The following is a 20,766-nucleotide window of genomic DNA, read 5'->3' as shown; positions in this document are numbered from 1 at the left end:
CATGTATGTTTTAGAACTGTCCTTCCTTGAGTTCATATGCATTATTTCAATTAATCTGCAAGAGTAGTTTTTCACAGTGGATCTCATAAAATTGAAATTTGACTGAAATATCAATAGGAAAGTATTAATCCTTTCCAATTAATTTGACCAATCCATTAAGAAATGATACTGATCAGGTGTGGTGTCCCAGGAAACATGTTAGGTAATGCAGGATTCAGAGATGAATAAAATTCAGCTCATTATTTCAAGGAACTCACAATAATGAACTACTTAGTTTAGGAAAAGAGTTAAACTTGTATTATTGGTCATAAACTCTGATGCCTGGGGACAGGCACAACACGTGGATGGGTGAAGCAGGTCTAGTGGTATTTCTGGGGAACTGCTCACGGCATGCTCTCTTTAACCTGGGTAGCTTGCTAGCTTCCTGATTTTAGTTTTTAAATGTGGGTTTCTGCATTTTAAAAGTACTTTAGCAATGGTACGTAAAGTTTTGTAAGTTGAAAAAAGGTATTAATCTTTTTCCATTAATTCATCAATGAATCCACTTATAAATGATGTTGAGTACCTGCTTTATCCCAGGAAACAGAAGTTTCGCTCAGGGAGGATAACTGTCATGTGGGAATGTTGTATCCAGCATTGCCGTATCTTCTGATTTGTTAATTGTGAAATCTACTGATTTTTATATGGGGGGGCGCCTAAAAAAATCTGTGACTCACATCGTGGCTCATTAGCAGCCAATCTGTAAACTCCAAATGCTAAAGCAATAAAAGTGTGAAAAGTGCAGCGATGGAGCATGTAAAAGGAGTGGCATTGAGGAAGCAGTAATTAACTTTTTTGGTATTAACTGGGCTGTAGGAAGATTCCTGGAAAAAGTTAAGTTTACAAGACTAGGGAAGACATTCCAAGTAGAAGGAATGGCACACACAGAATCAAATACTGAGCACACACTAGGTGCCAGGCCTGAGGCTCCACACTGGAGGTAAAGCACTGAACAGGACACGTTATGTCTGCTGTTAGGAGCTTGTGCTCCAGGTAGATAAAAAAGATATTAAACAAATCATTACAAGATGCGGTGTGTCAGGAAAGATCCTGTCTTAGGCAGCAAGGACCAGGAGGGACAACCTAGCCCTGGATGCCCAAGAAAGGCTCCTCTGAGGAGGTAATACGGAGGCTGAGATTTGAAGGGAGAAAAGAAAGCATTTCAGGTAGAGGAAAGAACACGTAGAAAACAGCAAAGAGCATGGTGTTTCCAAGAAGCTAATAAAAATGCATACTGGATTGAGCGGAAAGGAGGGAAGGCGAGAGTAGAGGAAGGCCTTTGTCCGCCAAATTAAAGATGCCGGAAGTCAGTGACTGAAATGAGATGCTTACAGTGTTTTTTCTTTTTTTAAAAAAAGAAAAAAAATGGTTCTGAGAAACCTAGGGGCAGGACAGGAGTAAAGACGCAGACGTACAGAATGGACTTGAGGACACGGGGAGGGGGAAGGGAAAGCTGGGACAAAGTGAGAGAGTGGCATGGACATATATACACTACCAAATGTAAAATAGATAGCTAGTGGGAAGCAGCTGCATAGCACAGGGAGATCAGCTCGTGCTTTGTGACCACTTAGAGGGGTGGTATAGGGAGGGTGGGAGGGAGACGCAAGAGGGAGGAGATATGGGGATATATGTGTATGTATAACTGATTCTCTTTGTTATAAAGCAGAAACTAATAACACACCACTGTAAAGCAATTATGCTCCAATAAAGATGTAAAAAAAAAGAAAGAAGAGTAAGATGAGCAGAGCTATCAACAGATCCTGGGGTTTAGAAAACCGAACAGTGGTTTTCAGAGTCTGTAAGAGAACAGGAAACTCTAGGGCCTTGAAAAATAAGAGTAGGTGAGAAGTAGACATAGACTAGCCTGCCTAGGGACTGAAATCCATCTCGAAACTGTCTCAACCTAAATTGGATAAAGGTGATGTGAGGTAGCTGGTGTTTCTAGCCTAGTTGTCAGCTGGGAGCACAATAAACTCTCTGGAGAAGATGACATCATTCACAACCTTGCATTGTACCTGAGTTTTCACATTTAATGTCCTCAATTAATTTTTTAAAAGTAAAATTGTATTTTTTTGAAGGAGAATACAACAGATGATAAACAACCTCTTCAACTTTTGCTATGAATACGCACAAGTAAAATTCTAAGAGATAACAACTATAAGCTCTGAACAAAAGCCAAACTAACCCCCAACCCCAAACAGAAAACCAAATACATGGATGCACAGCAGAATGGAAAATAGCAGATTGTGGACGGGAGGATTCAGCTGAAAGAAGGTAATGGAGCTAGTTCTCTCAGGCAGTAACCCATTTTTACAGGTTACTGCCTGAGAGAGCTCTGCAATCAACACGTTTGCAATGGAGTTAAACCTTGGACTAAAAGAAAAAGCCCACAGCATTCTAGCCAGAGGTACCAGTGAAGTGGGTGTGGGGCAGTCACATCCACTGAGAAAGGAGGCGGACGGGTAGATCAGACTAGTGACAGCAAAGAGAGGGCCCCAAATTTCGTGTGTAAATTCTACATAAATCTCCAAATGACTCTTGGATATCTATGTATTGGGCAAATTCAAAGTAACTCAGATAAGAATAAAAAATAATTGAAATAAGATTTGAGCTGCCACCCCAAAATCAGTGTTCAGCTTGAGCCGACCAAGTTGTTAAAAACATTATTTTTTGGAGAACTAGAAGAGAATCCAGAGTCTCCACAATATAACATTCAATATGTCTAGGATACAAGACAAAAGTATGTGATATACAAATAGAAGAATGTGGTCCAGACACACCTCACGGAGGCTGTTGAAGAGCAAACACCTACATGCTGAAGGCGAGGCTACAAATCAGGATGGATTTTCACTTGAAAGCTGACTGGGTGTGAGGGAAGCAGATCACTGCTACCTGTCCAGTAGGTCAGCACTTATTTTAGAGCAGATAGGAACATACATGGAATTGAATGGTCTTGTAGGAAAGTGGCCATGGAACCCAGACAGCCTCAGAGAGAGAGTAACAGTAGAAGGAAGACACTGAGTAACCTATGTCTTTAATAACGTTGTTAAGGTGAATATAAATGTCACCGGACTGTTCTTCAAATGTACCTCAATAAAGATCCGTCACAATTACTGACGGCAGGAAGAGCCTGTTTCTAATACTCCAACAATGTTCAGCAGGTATGAAAATTAATGATGCTTTGGCAAAGCAAGGGCAAAGTTTAGATCAAGTTTCATTTTGGTCTCATTTAGATAATTCAAAATAAACCATCACTATTCCAAATACAAAAGTTATCTGCAGTAATAATGGAATATTATTCATAGAATAAAACTCTACTCTCTAAGACTGGTTTCTGAAATAGGCTTCTGTATAATTGGAGAAGAAAAGGGTCCATAATTTATGCAAGATGCAGAAGGACTGCTTTATGTAGACCCCCCTTAAGTATTCCTAGAAATAAGCAGGTTTTTGGACTATTTTCTTCTTCCTTTACATAGGTTGGAAATTTTTACACACACCCACAAATACACACGCCCTCAAATGTAAATTGTAAATAAATGTTCATCTGCATTACTCTTACCTCTTGTGAAGAGGTTATAAGCAAAGTATTTTCATTGGAATTCTTCCTTTGTTGAAAGCAGAACTACAATAGTTTATCACTCTTTCTTTATACCAAGAAACAGTGGCAGCTGAACAATATTAAAATTAAAAGCAAGCCTGTTAGCAAGCTTAGCTACTAGCAAAAAGTAATCCAAAAGACAGTATTTTCTTAATCCGCAAAGATTTTTAAATGTACTAGGCTTTCATTGCTACAATGAAAAATTAGAAGTTATAAAGATAATAAAACCTGGAAAAAAATCACTTATTGAGAAAAATTCAACAATTTTGCATAACAGATTGCACAATGTGAATTTCTTCCTCTCAAGCATTAAGCCAAAATACGGTATGGGTAAGAAGCTATATTAGGGATAGATAAATTTTCCAAGGTTGTAAAAGTATGGATTTTTTTTTTTTTTGCGAAAATCATAACTATGTAACTTTATATATGTATACATTTAAAACTAAATTAGGTACTTTCCTGGGGGTCCAGTGGTTAAGACTCTGCGCTTCCACTGCAGGGGGGCACAGGTTCGATCCCACGTGGCTTGCAACACGGCCAAAAAAACCAAAACCAAACCAAAACAACCAAAAAACCCCACTAAATTAAAAATGACACTCTATGGTTATAATGACATCTACTGGAAATCTGGGTTAATTACAGACAAGAAGGTGAATAAAATTCACCTAACTTCACCAGTAATAAACTCACCTAACACAGAACTAGATTGGAGTTAACGTATTTATATTCCTTCTTTAATACAATGTAATCTCTCTGTAGGAAACAGCAACTTCTAAAGAAAAAGGCTTAATTACCTCTCAACCATTCCTTCCAACCACACACACACACACACACACACACACACACACACACACACACACACACACACAAGCCTTCCAGCCTTCAGGAAGCCTTGGAATCCTGATATGGATTTATCACATACATTTAAGAGGAATATCCTTCACATGAAAATAGAATATTATGTAAAATTTAAAAACTTTTAGTCTGAGTTCCAACAATAGAAAAACTGGACATCTAGAACTCACCTTTCACGTATAACTTCATAGAAATATTTCTTGTGCAAATACTAATTGGTTATAACCATCTTAGAGGAAATTAACACCAATAACATTTTATGTTGATTATATCCTAGTGGTATAATTTACCAAATAAATAAATAAATTGCTTACACTAAAATTCTGTTAAATGAAAGAGAAAAACAAACCATTTGGGAGAGTCAACAAAAACTATAGTATTTGGCATATTCTAAGTAACAAGAGTTCTCCAAATTCCAAACACTTCATTGGAAGAAAAAAAAAATTCTAAAAATTTCTAGTTACTTTCAATATATTCTTTAATATGTCAATATGGTCTTTATTCTAACCAAGTCTCAACAGTCTCTGACTAGGTTTAATCCTCATTCCAACAAAATAATAAAGTTAAGTAGTTAAATGGTCTCTCCATTTCTAGCTACTACTGATTTATTTCAAGCACTTTAAAACTGTCCTGGCCCCCGTAGCTAGACAGTCTTTGGGACCCGATCAGACTGCAGACAGCCACTGGAATTAGCCTTCTGTGGCTCTGGAATCACACTGGCTCAGTATTGGTAACAGTGACCCAAAGCTACTGAAAATAACAAGTGAATCATCTTCAGGTCTGTGCTCAGTGACTAGACAATGAGGTTCTACTACAAGCAATACCTTGCTTTAATTTCCTCAGAGCGGCTCATTTGCCCATCTTGATGGTGCCGTCAGTCAGGAAACAGGGGTGCTGTCTATGGCACTTGTGGGATTATTTTATCCTCACTTCTACGTGAGTTGGCAGAATCTTAAATTTTCAACATTTGTTTTAGATAAATGCCTCAATTTACCTATAAAACAGGAATAATAAGCTAATCTTTTCCCTTTAGGAATATGATTATATTCAAACTAATATAATATTTTAAGACGACAGACATAGATAACAGTGTTGGAATCATGTCATGACATTAGTTTGTTATCTGCATAAAGCTATTAAATAAAAGAAACAAAGAATATAAAAAGTTTATTTGTTACATACCTCTTTTTAACTTTAATACAAAGTCAGATTTTAAAAGTTGTACAAAGCAAGCCAAAAGCACTTTCCATACATGTGATCAGCTTTCCTATTTCTTTTCCTGTACATACTGAGATATTTGCCTTTGCTAATAAGGAATGCCAAGTGTGTCCATCACCATTTGAATAGCTTTCAGAGGATTCATGATTTCTTCCAAGTTATCTCTTCTCAACACCCAATCCGGTTTAAGTCTGTGAGAAGAATAAAAACCTTGCATTAACCCAGTTCCTCTCTTAGGAGACTCACATCCATCGCTTTGTCTTAACTGAAATGTGGTCCCTCCTGGACGCATCACCTCCCTCACAGGCCCTCACGCAGGTGGGAGGCTTCATGTTATGGCCGTTTACGACTTTAGGCTATTTCTCTCCATCTTCCCTGAAGGATGATCCTGGCTCCTTTGAAGCTCAGGCTATTCAGCTACCAAACCCCAGCGTTTTGTCTGTAAACCTGGTTCCTGGTCTTCCCTCAACTCCTGCCCCATCTCAGAACTTCAGCAGCCTTGTAGCTAAAGAGCCGACCCCTCACCTCTCCGTTTCTGCCCCCTTTCCTTTGGGTCCACTCAGCACACCCCCCGTCACACAATCACAAGACAGCCGCTGTCACCCTCAGAAAGTGCCCGGCCACCGACTGCTCAGTCTGAGCCTTCCAGCCCGAACCACCCCTTGGGGTTCATCCACGCCCTTTGACTTAATACTTCCACGGCTCACAGCTTCCTCCCACTGTGGTGTCCACTTCAGGGGACCTCAGCACGTGCCTGTCACCCAGCACAATGCTGGTCTCCTTTCCCTCCCGTCTAGCTTGGGTCCCTCAGTATAATCTCCATTGCAAATGCCATTAACGCCATTGGTGCTCTTCCCTATTGAATGCAACTGGAAAGCTCTATGTGGATTCCAAGTTGAATCCAGGTATCTGCCTTCTCCATTCCTGCACAGCTGGACGTTGCTAAAGAAAACCTGCACAACCAGGCTGGCTGATTTTATGCCAATGATTGAAATTACCTAGAAATTGCTTCCTTTCTCTTTCCCCAAGATGACTGTTTTCTTCTTTCCAAATGTCCCCTCCACACCGTCCCCCATCTGCTTCTGAGCTAATGTTTATGATCTCCTTCTTCACTGAGGAAACGGCATCACAGCCACCTTCCTCACATGAATCCCTACCACTATATGCACTTCCATCTTCCTGTTCTTTCCAGTGAAAATTCCGAACATCTATGAATTGGGGGGTGGTCAAACAGAGCGGGTATATATACCCCTACCGTGGAACAGCAGTCTGTGAAGAAAGAGATGCAATCTAAGCCATGCATCGACATGGATGAACCTCAAGAGCATTATGCTAAGTAAAAGAGTCCCGTCACAAGGAGCTACCTCTGTGTGATTCCATTTTTGGGACAAAGCAGAAAAGGCAAAACTAAAGGTACTGAACTCACATCAGCAGGTTCCAGAACCTAGGGGTAAATGGGAGAGAAGTGACTGCAAGGGGGCACAAGGGAACTTTGTTGTGACAGACATATTTTATCTCAGTGGTAGTGGTTTCACAACTGTATACGTTTGTCAAAACTCATTGAATTGCATACCTAAATAAAGGGTACATTTATACTGTTGGGAGTTTTACCTCAGAAAACCCCGACAGTGTCAAAAGGGGAGAAAAAAAAAAACAAGAATCTACTCATTCATATGTTAATAGTTTTACAATGTAATTCATATTATAATATGCCAAGTCCTTAAATAAAAACCGTATGTAGAAATAGTTCCCATTAATAAATTTTAAGCAGACTATTTTTATGTTATACTGTAAAACATGCAAGAATAAAACCAATTTACAACTATTATACAGTTTATAATTATGAGTAATTATAAAGCTAACTGCTGTATAACCCAGGTCAAGAAATAGTGCATTGTCAGTGGTGCAGGATTTATACCTAGTAGACAATTGTCCAGTCATAGAAAGGAAGGAGAGAGAGGGAGAGAGAGGGAGGGGTTCTAATGATTCCTGCATCTAATTTACATCTCTAGACCATTTCCCTAATTTATATCTCTAGACTGTTTCTTCTGCCCAGAACCAGAGAGCAACAACGAATGTCCTTACAAGAAACACAGAGGAGGGAGGGGGAGAAGAAGCCCTGAAGACCTAGGCGGAGGACAGAGCTATCCAGCAACAAGCCAAGGACGCTTAGCCGCCAGAAACTGGGCGAGCCAGGGAAGGATTACAGCCCAGAGCCTCAGACCAGGTGAGGCCCTGCTGACAACCTTCATTTCAAACTTCCAGTTTCAAGAACTGTGAGAGAATAAGTTACCGGTGTTTAAGGCCACTAAGTCTGTGCTAGGTAACTAATACAAGGTCGAAAAGAACTTCTCTAGGAGGAGAGATTTCAGGCATCGGGGTGATTATGCAAGGAGTTGGAGGTTGATGTTTTGGCCATCAGAGACCTTTGCCACCTCCCCAGTAGTGCAGCTTGTCCTACATGGAAGGGAAAAAATGATACGGCAAAGCTTATTCAGAGCTAATTATCAGCCTTAGCACGTACCTTGTTAGAACCAGGAATTTACCCAATAACTACTAAATACTCTTGGCTGCAGTGTTATTACTTCATTAACTGCTGAGATCGTCTCCTTTAGATTTACCAAAGATTTTCTTCTTGTTCACATGCTGTTTCGCCATTGTCAAGCACAGTCTCTTGCTCATAGTAGGTGCTCAATAAATGTTTGCTAAGTGGATGAATGAACGAATGAATGAATGGTGACACAAAACTATAGGGTACATTTACTGCTCACCTTGAAACCATTCTGGTTCTTACAGGTGTTTCTGGAATAAAGGAAATGCTCATAGATTTCTTCTTTTGTTTACAAAGGATTCTTTCAGTATTCACTTTATGTTTATGAGCTGTAAGTTTATAGAGACTATAAATACGGTCAACAACTTTGGACCTACTTCGAACATCCTACAAAAGAAAATGTGCATTTATTAAACTAATAAGAATTCTATATCCCTTCTATGCTAGCAAAATCAATCACAGTATACAAACACTATGCAGTAAATTAAAAGCTTTTAACAATAAAAAAGCCGAGCTCTCCAAGTTCAGCAGTTAGATTGGTTTAAATTATGAATTTATAAGACAACTATGAAGAAGGCAAATATTCAAAAATTGTACACCTAACTCCATACTAAATAAAAAAGCAAACATTTAAGTAAATATACCTATTATACATGGTTACCAAGTCCTGTGAATTTTACCTTCTTCTTTTTTTTTTTTTTTAAGAAGATGTTGGGGGGTAGGAGTTTATTAATTAATTAATTTATTTTTGGCTGTGTTGGGTCTTCGTTTCTGTGCGAGGGCTTTCTCTAGTTGTGGCAAGCGGGGGCCACTCTTCATCGCGGTGCACGGGCCTCTCACTATCGCGGCCTCTCTTGTTGCGGAGCACAGGCTCCAGACATGCAGGCTCAGTAGTTGTGGTTCACGGGCCTAGCTGCTCCGTGGCATGTGGGGTCCTCCCAGACCAGGGCTCGAACCCGTGTCCCCTGCATTGGCAGGCAGATTCTCAACCAGTGCGCCACCAGGGAAGCCCCGAATTTTACCTTCTTAAAGTTTCCAGCGTTACCCACTTACCTCTGCCTGATGCGACCCCAAGTCAAGTACAGTCTCTTGCCCAGACCACTGTGTGTCTACACTTGCCTCTTTCCTTAATGGTCTCCCTATACCCACACGATCTCCCAAATCCATTCTTCGACCAGCAGCCAAAGTGATGTTAAAACTTAAACTGGAACATATCTCCTTGCTTAAAATCCTCCAGTGGTTTCCCACTGTTCTCAGGATAAAGGCCACAGTCCTATCATGGCCTGCAGTCACCCCTGCTGACTGTAACTCCTGGAGAGGATGCTCAGAGGCCTCACCGGAGAAACGCTCGTCACGTCTTTATGTCACAGCAGGGGGTGAGGCGTTGTGCACATCTGGATTTCTACCTTGCTGGGACAGCTGTTGCTTCTCTCAAGTACATGGGAGCTGGTTGCTCCTAGGGCTGTGATAAATTCTACTTCTAGAATTCAGCTTCTCTGACACATAAGAAACAACTCATATCAGCACAAAGAGCAGGTGTGAACACACGCAAAGCCCTATTTAAGTTGTGATAACTGCTTAAAAGTCTTGGACTTAAGAACATGTAAAGATAACCTCAAAGGAAAAAAAACTGATGAATACTTACAGAAGCTCGATTTGTCCTCTTCAGTAAAACAGCTAACAAACAACAAGTTTTTGTGAAAATGCTTCTACTCTTGTCTGCAACTTTGTCACCGGGCTTTTCTTGGTACATTTGCAGAAGCTCCAGCAGTGTATCTACACAGTTTTCTACATCGTAAACTGCTGAAGTCGTTTTCTCATACTGGAAGAGAACAGAACCAAGTTACAAATTATAATAAACACAGATACTGGGCTGGCCAAAAGGTTCGTTCGGTTTTTTCCATAAGATGGATCTAGTAGCATCAGTTTTAACTTCATTCAAAACAATTTTGTTAGATTGTATATGGCAGCTGTCATATCAGTGTGCATTTAAAAAAAGACTAATCAAAATTGATGAAGTTTTGTGTAGTTATTTTAATATTGAAGATGGAAGAAAAAAAGCAACATTTTCAGCATATTCTGCTTTATTATTTCAAGAAAGGTAAAAATGTAACCGAAATTGCAAAAAAAAGATTTGTGCAGTGCATGGAGAAGGTGCTGTGACTGATCAAACGTGTCAAAAGTAGTTTGTGAAGTTTCGTGCTGGAGATTTCTTGCTGGACGATGCTCCACGGTCGGGTAGACCAGTTGAAGTTGATAGCGATCAAATCGAGACATTAATTGAGAACAATCAGTGTTATAACACGTGGGAGATAGCTGACATACTCAAAATATCCAAATGAAGTGCTGAAAATCATTTGCACCAGCTTGGTTATGTTCATCGCTTTAGGTCTACGTTAAGTTAAGCGAAGAAAACCTTCTTGATCCTATTTCCACATGCAATTCTCTACTTAAATGTAATGAAAACGTTCCACTTTTAAAACAAATTGTGACGGGTGATGAGAAGTGGATACTGTACAATAATGTGGAATGGGAGAGATTGTGGGGCAAGTGAAATGAACCACCACCAACCACACCAAAGGCCAGTCTTCATCCAAAGAAGACAATGTTGTGTATAGGGTGGGATTGGAAGGGAGTCCTCTATTATGAGCTCCTTCCAGAAAAGCAAACGATTAATGCCAAGAAGTACTGCTCCCAATTAGACCAACTGAAAGCAGCACTTGACGAAAAGCATCTAGAATTAGTCAACAGAAAACACATAATCTTCCATGAAGATAACACAAGACCACATGTTTCTTTGGTGACCAGGCAAAAACCGTCAGAGCTTGGCTGGGAAGTTCTGATTCATCCGCCGTGTTCACCAGACATTGCACCTTCGGATTTCCATTTATTTCTGTCTTTACAAAATTCTCTTAATGGAAAAAATTTCAATTCCCTGGAAGACTGTAAAAGGCACCCGGAACAGTCCTTTGCTCAAAAGGATAAAAAGTTTTGGGAAGACAGAATTATGAAGTTGCCTGAAAAATGGCAGAAGGTAGTGGAACAAAAGGGTGAATACGTTGTTCGATAAAGCTCTTGGTGAAAATGAAAAATGTGTCTTTTATTTTCACTTAAAAACCAAAGGCACATTTTGGCCAACCCAGTACTTTAGAAACACCAACCAAAAAGGAAGCCAGACGTGATCAGAAGAGGTTCTGCTGTTCTGATACAGCGCAGCGTACAGGCTCTCAGCTCCGGAGGGAGATGGACATGAACCCTCCACCACTGACCACACGCTGGTCCTGGGGCGAGGACCTTACCTCCTGTAAAGACGATTATCCCTTCACTACAAAATGGGAAGGATAATACCATAAGAACCATCTTAGAGGATGAATGGGAGCACTAAATTAAATGATGCATGAAAAGAACTAGCACGTAGTTAGCAAGGCCTTAACTAACTTGCTGTTATTAATATTATAAAAACAGGAGAAATAAATCATAAAAAATTATAGTTTCTATGTACAGTTATGTTAACAGAGTAAACATTCCCCCCCGAAGACTCCGGCACATAGCAAATGAACTTTAACTCGGGGATCTGAGTTCTAGTGATGAGCAAGCATAAACCCAACTTGCTAGGGGAGGTTTCTTGACCAAGGAACTCTTCATTATCAAGACGGAAACTACCTTGGCGACGTTAAGCAAGACCTGCACAGCGTATCCGATGACCTCCATACAAGGGACACTACGGTTACAGCTTCGGATCAAGACAAATATTTTAGAAATTGCTCCACTCTGGGCCATATTCTCACAGCAAAGTGAAGACAGTCCAGTAACTACCTCTGAAAGGGGGAAAAAAAAGAGATACATTCACAGCAACAAAATCAGTATCGTATTATTATATTCTTTGTACGACTCAAGGGTAAAAACGCATTTCTAACCTTATACAAGATATTGTTAAAACAAACTAACCCAGGTGCTTTAGAGCCTCAAGAATAGCAGAAAGGTACTTGTATGTCAGGAGATAGTGCAGGGCAAGTGCGGTTCTGTGGTAGAGCTTGTTTTCTTCTCGAATCTCCCGGTTAACACACTGAAGTCTCTGTCGAATGGCTTTAATTTTCGAACAATCATTTTTCTTCCTCCAAGAATATCCTCTCCATAACGCCTTAAAGAGACAAACCAGTAACTTTAAGATTACAACCTCTGATGTTGTGGACTTAACATCTACATCTACTTCCACAAAATAAATGTTTTCAGTAAAATTATATGATGTGATCTTTGCAACTTTGCAACTACAATTCAGGTTCTAATAAATAGCAAAAGCAATTTTTCTAGGAAGAAATACATACAATATTCCTGTATATAAGTTAAAGCATCTTTCATTGGCCAAAGACGGCTAAATCGATTCAAGAGGCAAAAATGCTTTTGCATCTTTCAGTCATCAACTTCCTCTCTGGAATGTGAAAATAAAGGGCTTAACAATGAAATTATGGTAGCATAGTGCATATGAATTATTCTATTGGCCAATCTCAGCTTTTTAAAATGAGTATGACTGTGCTTTTTAAAATGTAGATGTTGGGGATTCCCTGGCGGTCCAGTGGTTCGGACTCGGCGCTTTCACTGCCGTGGCCCGGGTTCAATCCCTGGTTGGGGAACTAAGATCCCGTAAGCAGTGAGGCGCAGCCAAGAAATAAAATACATAAAGAAAAATAAAATTCAATAAAATGTTATATATCGTGTAGATGAATTGCAAACCAAAGTCTTGAACTAAAATCATAATATTTTCAGTTACCTGGATTTTAGTGACTCTATTATCAAGCTTTTCCTGCTTTTTACGGAGGAGGAAACGGCGTACGGCTTTCTGTATTACTGATGCAGCCCTATTTTGCTGGCTTATACGTTCTTGAGCTTCATTCTGAATTTTCATGAAGCGATGTTTCTGAAGAAACCTCTTATGCTGTAATCTTGCTCGAAACCATCTCTGTTTAAAACATATGAATAGTTCTTTTACTTCAGGTTTCTTAATGAAATAAATAGAACATTTATTGAAATATCTTTCAACCCTCCCCAGTGGCATTACACTTCCACTCTAGTTGGTGCAGAAAATTCCAGGCCACAGTGGGTTTAAGTGTGTGTCTGTGTGTGTGTGTGTGTCTGAGAATTTAACCCTGCACAACATGTTCCTCATTTCATAATTGATATAAATCTTATCAAGCTGTATATTATTCTTCAATTTGTTTCTTTACTCAATATTTTATATGTAAGTATATTAACATATACTGTACAAACAGGATTCTTATCCAGAATACATAAAGAACTCCTATAATCATTAAGAAAAATAAAACACTCAACAGAAAAATGAGCAAAGTATGTGGAAAAAAAAATTTAAAAAGCATACCGTACACAGATAAAAATTTGAATAACCAACACAGAGGAAAGATTTTTTAGAATTGCTAGCAATCATAGGAAATCCAAACCAAATATGAGATGTAATTTGCCATTCATCAAAATGACAAAATCACAAAGTCTTGTAATGTCACGGGTTGGCAAGGAGGTCGAGAGAGAGACAGGTGCCCTGGGTGTCACTACATGAGGGGTGAATGCGTACAATGCGCCAGAGGATAACCCACAGCCTTAGTCCTGAGCCATAAAACGCAACTCACCTCTAAGCCGGCCAACCACCCTGATGGCCACATGGCAAAAGCTAAATACTACATAACTTTAGCAGGGGTATTTGGAAATTGTTTACGAAATATTAAAAAGTTTCAAACAAAAATTAGGTCATAGTTTTACTGCAAAGGAAAAGCTAACCTGAATACGGATGGCTGAGTTAACCTGTTTATCATCAGCATTCTTCAGAGCCCTGTGAAGTCTGTAGGCTCTTTGAATTCTAAGAGCAGACAGGTGATAAAAGGCAGCTGCTGTGAAGTGAAGAAGCCTAATTTTGGCTCTCTGTTCTAAAATCTAAAGGAGAAAAAAAGATTAACAACCAAATAGTTGACTCTTAAGACAATCAACCAATGTTTATTTTTGTATATCCTTAATACCAAATTATATAAATTAGCAACAGTAAACTAACTTGTAACTATTAAAATTATCTACATTGTAACCTGAAGTAATTATACTCCTTTACTGTACAACACTTTCAATGGTGTAACCCCTAACTGAGGATATAGAAAGCACAATTATATTTGGGCACTTCACTCCAGAATTTAACTAGACTACCCAAGGGCAGCTAGATAAGGCTTTGAAGGTACTAATTATAATGGGAGAAGTCTAGGAATAGTAAACTGAGAAAGGGTTAGAGAGCTCCAAGCAGAACCGTTGAAGATGGTGACGTTAAATCGGGCAAACATTTGACCCGACTTCTCCAGTAGTGGTCTCGCCACATCCAGCACAAGACTTCTGCAGCAGAAGCTCCCTCCAGGGAGGGGCCTTTGGCCTTCAGAGTTTCAATTTATACTCAGTGAACAAAACACAAAAGATTTCTCCTTTAATTTAATTATTTTCTGTTTACCACTGCTTCCTGTACTGGATGCTCAGAACGTCAAGAATTCCCTAGGGAGGATCTCTCCTGCTGAAGGTGTGGAAGTTATCAACGAAATGGTCCTACAACCCCTGAGAGAGTTGCTTGGTGGTAGCAAAAGGTGACTTGAATAACAACCTCCTTCACGTGTGGGGAGGGGGAAGGGGAAGCTGGGACAAAGTGAGAGAGTGGCATGGACTTATATACACGACCAAAAGTAAAACAGATAGCTAGTGGGAAGAAGCAGCATAGCACAGGGAGATCAGCTGGGTGCTTTGTGACCCCCTAGAGGGGTGGGATAGGGAGGGTGGGAGGGAGACGCAAGAGGGAGGAGATATGGGGATGTATGTATGTGTATAGCTGATTCACTTTGTTATAAAGCAGAAACTAACACACCATTGTAAAGCAATTATACTCCAATAAAGATGTTAAAAACTTAAAAAAAAAAACTCCTTCACATGTGGAGCCCTCCTCATACTTCAGTTCCTTTGTTAAGATTTATTACACGAGAAAAGTTATTTTGCATTTTTGGTGAGCATCTATGGGAAATAGGATCACAGAACAAAAATCTATGGCAACCAGTGATCTTGTTACATGGGGCTCTTCAGAAGCTGAATAAATTCTAGTTAATCAGTTCTGAAATTATTCTCCAAAATCTCAAATTTCTTAACACAATTTAACATCAGGTATTTCCACTTCATAAGACTGAGCTATCCTACTTAAAAATACTTACCCTTTTTCTTACTAACCAACCACGCACCAGTGCTTGTAGAACAACTGTAGATTTTTTTAATTCAACATATTTTCTCCTTTCACACTTCTCAGTCTTCCTGGCTCGTATGTATCTTTGTATGGTCAAAGCAGCTGATTTCTGCTGGAGAAAGACCTGCCTTCCTTTATATCCTCTGAAATTTACTTGGATCAAACAAGCAGCTTGATATCTCTATAAGGAAAAATTTGCAAGTGACACTAATAGATAGAAATAATAGTTCAACCCACTGGAGGTTCTGGAATTTCTCAATGAAAAATAAGGTGGTATAATTATGATTTTTTTTTTTTTACATTTTTAGTTTAAGAATGTCATATTTCACAGATTTTGAAACCCACAGAGGGCTACAGCTAAAAATGAAGCTTTTATGAAGGTGCAAACCAGGGACCATAGATACCTGGTGTTTTTTCCCTCCCTTCCTCTTGATACTTTTCATTGTGAATGAGCAAAGGACTAGTATTACTACAGGACAAATGCATTTAATACAAAAGCTAGCTACACTCTAGAGAACAGAAGGGGCATTGTAAGCAGCTGTGAGGGAAGCTGTCTGCTGCTTTGAGAACCAGTGGACTCCCAGCACATCTTAGATTCCTCAATTCTAGAACATCCTGACAATCAAATTCCAAGACACATAAAGCGTCTGGATTGAAACGAAAACTACGTTTGTTTTACAACATAGACCCCCCCACCTACTAGCTGAGTGACTTTGAGCAAACCCCTTTATCTCTCCAGACCTCAGTTTACTCATCCGTAAAATGGGAATGCTGATAATAGCTACCTCACAGAGTTATCATGAGGATCTGATTAGTTAGTAAATATATAATAGAAGGTGTAATAATAATAGTGTGTATATAATCATACATAGTGAATATGAACATCAAAATTTACAAGTAAAATTTTAATTTTGATTTCCTTAATAAAAGACCATAGGTACCACCATTGTTCTAGAACCAATGTTAAATATTTTAAATAGATTACCAAATGTGGCTTAAAGTATGTGTTGACTCATACAGACAGGATATGCTACATCTATTACGATTTTCTTCAAATAAATCACTTCAAACTGGGTTTGAGAATATGTTATAAAAACAGATACACGAACAAAAATACAAATAGTATTTTTATGAGTGAATAAATTTTTTTTTTTTTGCGGTATGCGGGCCTCTCACTGTTGTGGCCTCTTCCATTGCAGAGCACAGGCTCCTGACGTGCAGGCTCAGCGGCCATAGCTCACGGGCCCAGCTGCTCCGCGGCATGTGGGATCCTCCCGGACCGGGGCACGAACCCATGTCCCCTGCATCGGCAGGCGGACTCTCAACCACTGTGCCACCAGGGAAGCCCGAGTGAATATAATTTTTAATTGACTGCAATGATGTGTTTAAAGCAAATGTATAGTTAGATCTTTAAATCATTTTTTGTTTTCTGTTTTTTAAAGTAGTTCTTTACATATGAACTGTTTTTTTAACACCTACTTTTGTCATTAAGAATTGCTCATGAGCTGTTCTTCCAGAAAGTACAGCTCTCCATTTTCTCTGAATGATGATTGTTGATGCTCTCACGTTCAAAAACCTAAAAAGTGATTATTGGAAAGCAATTTCAAATTAACTCATTTAGTGAGTATTCATTGCCCACCCCCTATAAATACTAGAGGAGAAAGAAAATATAAGAAAGGCAATGAGAGAATAAAAAAAAGTAGAAAAGGATAATTCATACTTAGGTTCTAGCAATCAGAACTTTACAAACACAAACACACACACACACACACACACACACACACACACACGGTAACACAATGCAAAACAAGTTTTACAATTGGCAATATTTCAGTGGTCAAGAAATATTAAGTTCTAGAATGACAAAAAATTCTGAACGGGATCAGAAGAAAGTAGGATTAGCCAGATGTAGACAAAGCCTAGATAAAGGGGAGGTGGTAGAAAAAATGGTAGAGAATAAAGTCTGAGTCCACACTGTGAGTGAGTCTTTGAGCAGACAGGTGTGGCTGAGAAGACAGCCTGGGAGGGTGGAGTGGCATCAGGCAAATGAGAAACAAACACTTGTTTGAAAGGAAAGATGCCATCATCAAAAGATTTAAAAAGGAATATTCTGTAAACAGAACTGGAGAAAAATTTTAAATGTGAGGGCTAGAGATTAAACTTTAGGCGTCAACATAGCAGTGACAACAATCGAGAATCGGCAGGCTCTTTCATCTGTTCACGGTCCTGTGGAAAAGGGAGAGCGATTAACCTATGTCATGTGGCCACCTTTCCTAGAAAGTAAGGCTGAATACCAATGGGAAAAACTGGACACTGGTCCTTAATAGCTGAGAGCAGCAATTATATTTTTATTTGTTAAGCCCTGACTCTGCCCATGGAATTGATCAAGAGACGCCTGTAACACTAGTGTGCTCTCCCAAAACGATCTTTAAAACCATCACTGATATAATAACTCATCAATTCTGGGAACTGAAGAAAAAATTCTTACACTATGAAATAAAAAAATAATATAGACTATCTGGTAAGAGCTTCCGAAAATGTGTTTAAAAGAAATGAACTAGGAATAGGGAAATACGAGTAACATAGATAAGTTGGTAATTAGGTCTTCGTCATTAAGGATAAAGAGTACAGGGGTTAATACAAAGAAAAAAAAAAGCATAAGAAAACAAATGTTGCCAGTAGCTAAATCAACAGACAAAATGGACCCGTGCACTAACAAGGAAAACAAGACTTACTAGATCATTTTATTAACTTCCCATCCTCAGTCCCTACTGAGTCCCTCAGTCCCTTATCCTTATGAACCTGAGTTAATCAACTTTAATATTTTCTCCTGGATTATACCATCAAGGCTGTATCTCAAAAAATAAGACAGTCTCAGAGATAATTTTGTTACATTATTGCAGGAAACACCAGCAAACCATACAAATTAAGCATAGCAACTATTTAAAAGAAAACCCAACAAGCAGTATTACTTGACACACAGACTTGGTTACGGCACATGCGCGCGTGCATGCACAACCCCCCCCCCACACACACACACACGCTCTCACCCACGCAGCTGACACATTTACCGTCTTCTCTGCAGTTTGGTACGGAAGCAACCCTGAATGATTCTAACAGCTCTTAACACAGCCAGATACTCTTTACGTGCTTTCCAACACCTGTACCAGGCTTGAATCTTGCAGGCAGCTTTCACTTCATGTAAATATTTCCTGGCTTTATGTCTCCTCCACGCAGTCTATTAAACATATAAACATAACAAATATGCAATGAGATGTCTAATTTTTTTTTTGTAAACTGGAAGACTCAGTATTGGTAACAGTTAATATAAGGTCAAGCAGACAGGATCAACTGCAGAAATGCAGTCACACCCCAGCTCCACTGTGGGACTCGCTCACTCCGGACACGTGAGCCCTCTGAGAACAGCGGGCTGACCTGTGACCTCCTACTACCTGCTTCAGCACATACCCTGCGGCTGGCTGCTGGCTAAGCCCAATACAACCCTGAAAAGTATTTAAATTGTAAGCTGCACGCAAAGCCTGGGAAGCCAGGTGTGTGCACTGCCCTCACCTTCTCAGTCCATGTGAAGGAACGAAAGGAAATGAACACACTGATGCCTCCAATTCCAGGGAAGGGACGGGAATTCTTCCCACGGCCCTCCCCACACACTGCAGACACATCCTGGGTTCTGGGTCCATCCTGTTGCAGAATCCTGAGGGCATCCATCTACCTGAGGACCACCAGATTTTCCGACTTTGGCAACCTTGTGGCTGACTAAAAGCTTAAGTAACAGCTACAACTTCTTAAGTGCTTAGCGCTATACTAAGCACTATAATTCTTTACAGTAACATAGGTAGGTAATACTATTATCTCTAATTTAGAGATGAAAACAATGAAGGCCCAGAGGAACTGACACCAGTAAAATTACTTGTTGATGTCACAGGTAATAAGTGACAGACATATCTTATTTAATCCTTATAAATATCTTGTGAGATGATTATTAAGATCTCTATACAAAACAGAAATTAACGTCAAGAGACTTGTTACCACATAGCCAGTAAGTGATAGAGTCAAGATTTGAACCTGAGTCTATCTGACTTCAGAACACCTACAGCAAATACAATAGCCCCACCTAACATGGGGATCAGGCTCTAAGTTCAGTTGACAGGCGAGAATGATATATATGGTCAAACTGAACTCTTGTGATGTCCTTAACTCAGAGTATTTCTATATGGTTTTTATGTAAACAAAACCGAATACCAACATAGTAGTATCCATAGTGGAAGCCAGGTATCAGTACTTTTAAAGATTCCAAAGTGATTCCAATGTGTGCTAAAGTTTAAGACCACTGGTTGATATGTGTTAAAAACTAGATGTGCAACATGCACTTTTATAATTTAGTTATATAAAAGAAAAAAACAGGGCTTCCCTGGTGGCGCAGTGGTTAAGAATCCGCCTGCCAATGCAGGGGACATGGGTTTGAGCCCTGGTCCGGGAAGATCCCACATGCCACGAAGCAACTAAGCCCGTGTGCCACAGCTACTGAGCCTGCGCTCTAGAGCCCACAAGCCACAATTACTGAGCCTGCGAGCCACAGTTACTGAAGCCCGCATGCCTAGAGCCCGTGCTCTGCAACAAGAGAAGCCAGCGCAATGAGAAGCCCACGCACCGCAACGAAGAGTGGCCCCTGCTTGCAGCAACTAGAGAAAGCCCGTGTGCTCCAACAAAGACCCAATGTAGCCAAAAATAAATAATTTTAAAAAAAACCCCCCAAAACAACAACTAATTACTAAAAAGAAAAAAAAAAAAAGAAGAAAGAAATAACAGTTGAATTTTCCTAAGATTGTTATTTTGGCTTTTCTAACATAACCCCAACTAACACACGCGCTTGACACCCACCAGTCCTTGACTCCTGGCGGCGTCTGGAACTTGGGCGCTCCTTTCTTCCTCCCTCAACCCTTGGTTTCTTTATACCACAATCTTTAGCTTTCTTCATTCCCTCTTAATACCGTATGTTGGCTTCTCCTCTCAGCACCCCTGAATTTTGATGCTCTTTAGGGCTCCAGTCCTGGGCCCTCTTCTTTTGCCCACTTCATGCATTCTCCCTACGTGATCCCCTATCTCCCACAAGTTCAGTTATCAGTGTATGCCAACAACGTAGAAGTCAAATTCCAAAATCCGTACTGCTGTCCAAATTACAGCAAACATAGCAGCTGCCCCGCTGGACGCGTGGTGGTCACG

The 20,766-nt window shown here is 39.8% G+C and overlaps 1 protein-coding gene across 2 annotated transcripts in view; it reads right to left on the bottom strand.

Annotated features, from left to right (window-relative positions):
• Positions 1 to 5,798: 5,798 nt before the first annotated feature.
• Positions 5,799 to 20,766, bottom strand: part of ASPM (assembly factor for spindle microtubules) — a gene marked incomplete at both ends in the record, with an annotated part of 66,713 nt that continues 51,745 nt past the window's right edge. For both annotated transcript variants that reach the window (XM_082834779.1, XM_082834780.1), the window contains 10 exons: positions 5,799 to 5,901; positions 8,482 to 8,648; positions 9,907 to 10,083; positions 11,925 to 12,079; positions 12,210 to 12,402; positions 13,030 to 13,218; positions 14,049 to 14,201; positions 15,497 to 15,706; positions 17,005 to 17,101; positions 18,597 to 18,763. In XM_082834779.1, the coding sequence (XP_082690905.1) occupies positions 5,799 to 5,901; positions 8,482 to 8,648; positions 9,907 to 10,083; positions 11,925 to 12,079; positions 12,210 to 12,402; positions 13,030 to 13,218; positions 14,049 to 14,201; positions 15,497 to 15,706; positions 17,005 to 17,101; positions 18,597 to 18,763 (1,611 nt within the window). The remainder of the gene's footprint in view (positions 5,902 to 8,481; positions 8,649 to 9,906; positions 10,084 to 11,924; positions 12,080 to 12,209; positions 12,403 to 13,029; positions 13,219 to 14,048; positions 14,202 to 15,496; positions 15,707 to 17,004; positions 17,102 to 18,596; positions 18,764 to 20,766) is intronic.

The sequence above is a fragment of the Leucopleurus acutus genome (genome assembly GCF_964270905.1).
Source record: "Leucopleurus acutus genome assembly, chromosome: 2".
Lineage (NCBI taxonomy): Eukaryota > Metazoa > Chordata > Mammalia > Artiodactyla > Delphinidae > Leucopleurus > Leucopleurus acutus.
Note: the sequence above shows the minus strand (reverse complement) of the source record. Positions and strands in the feature narration are given on the sequence as shown.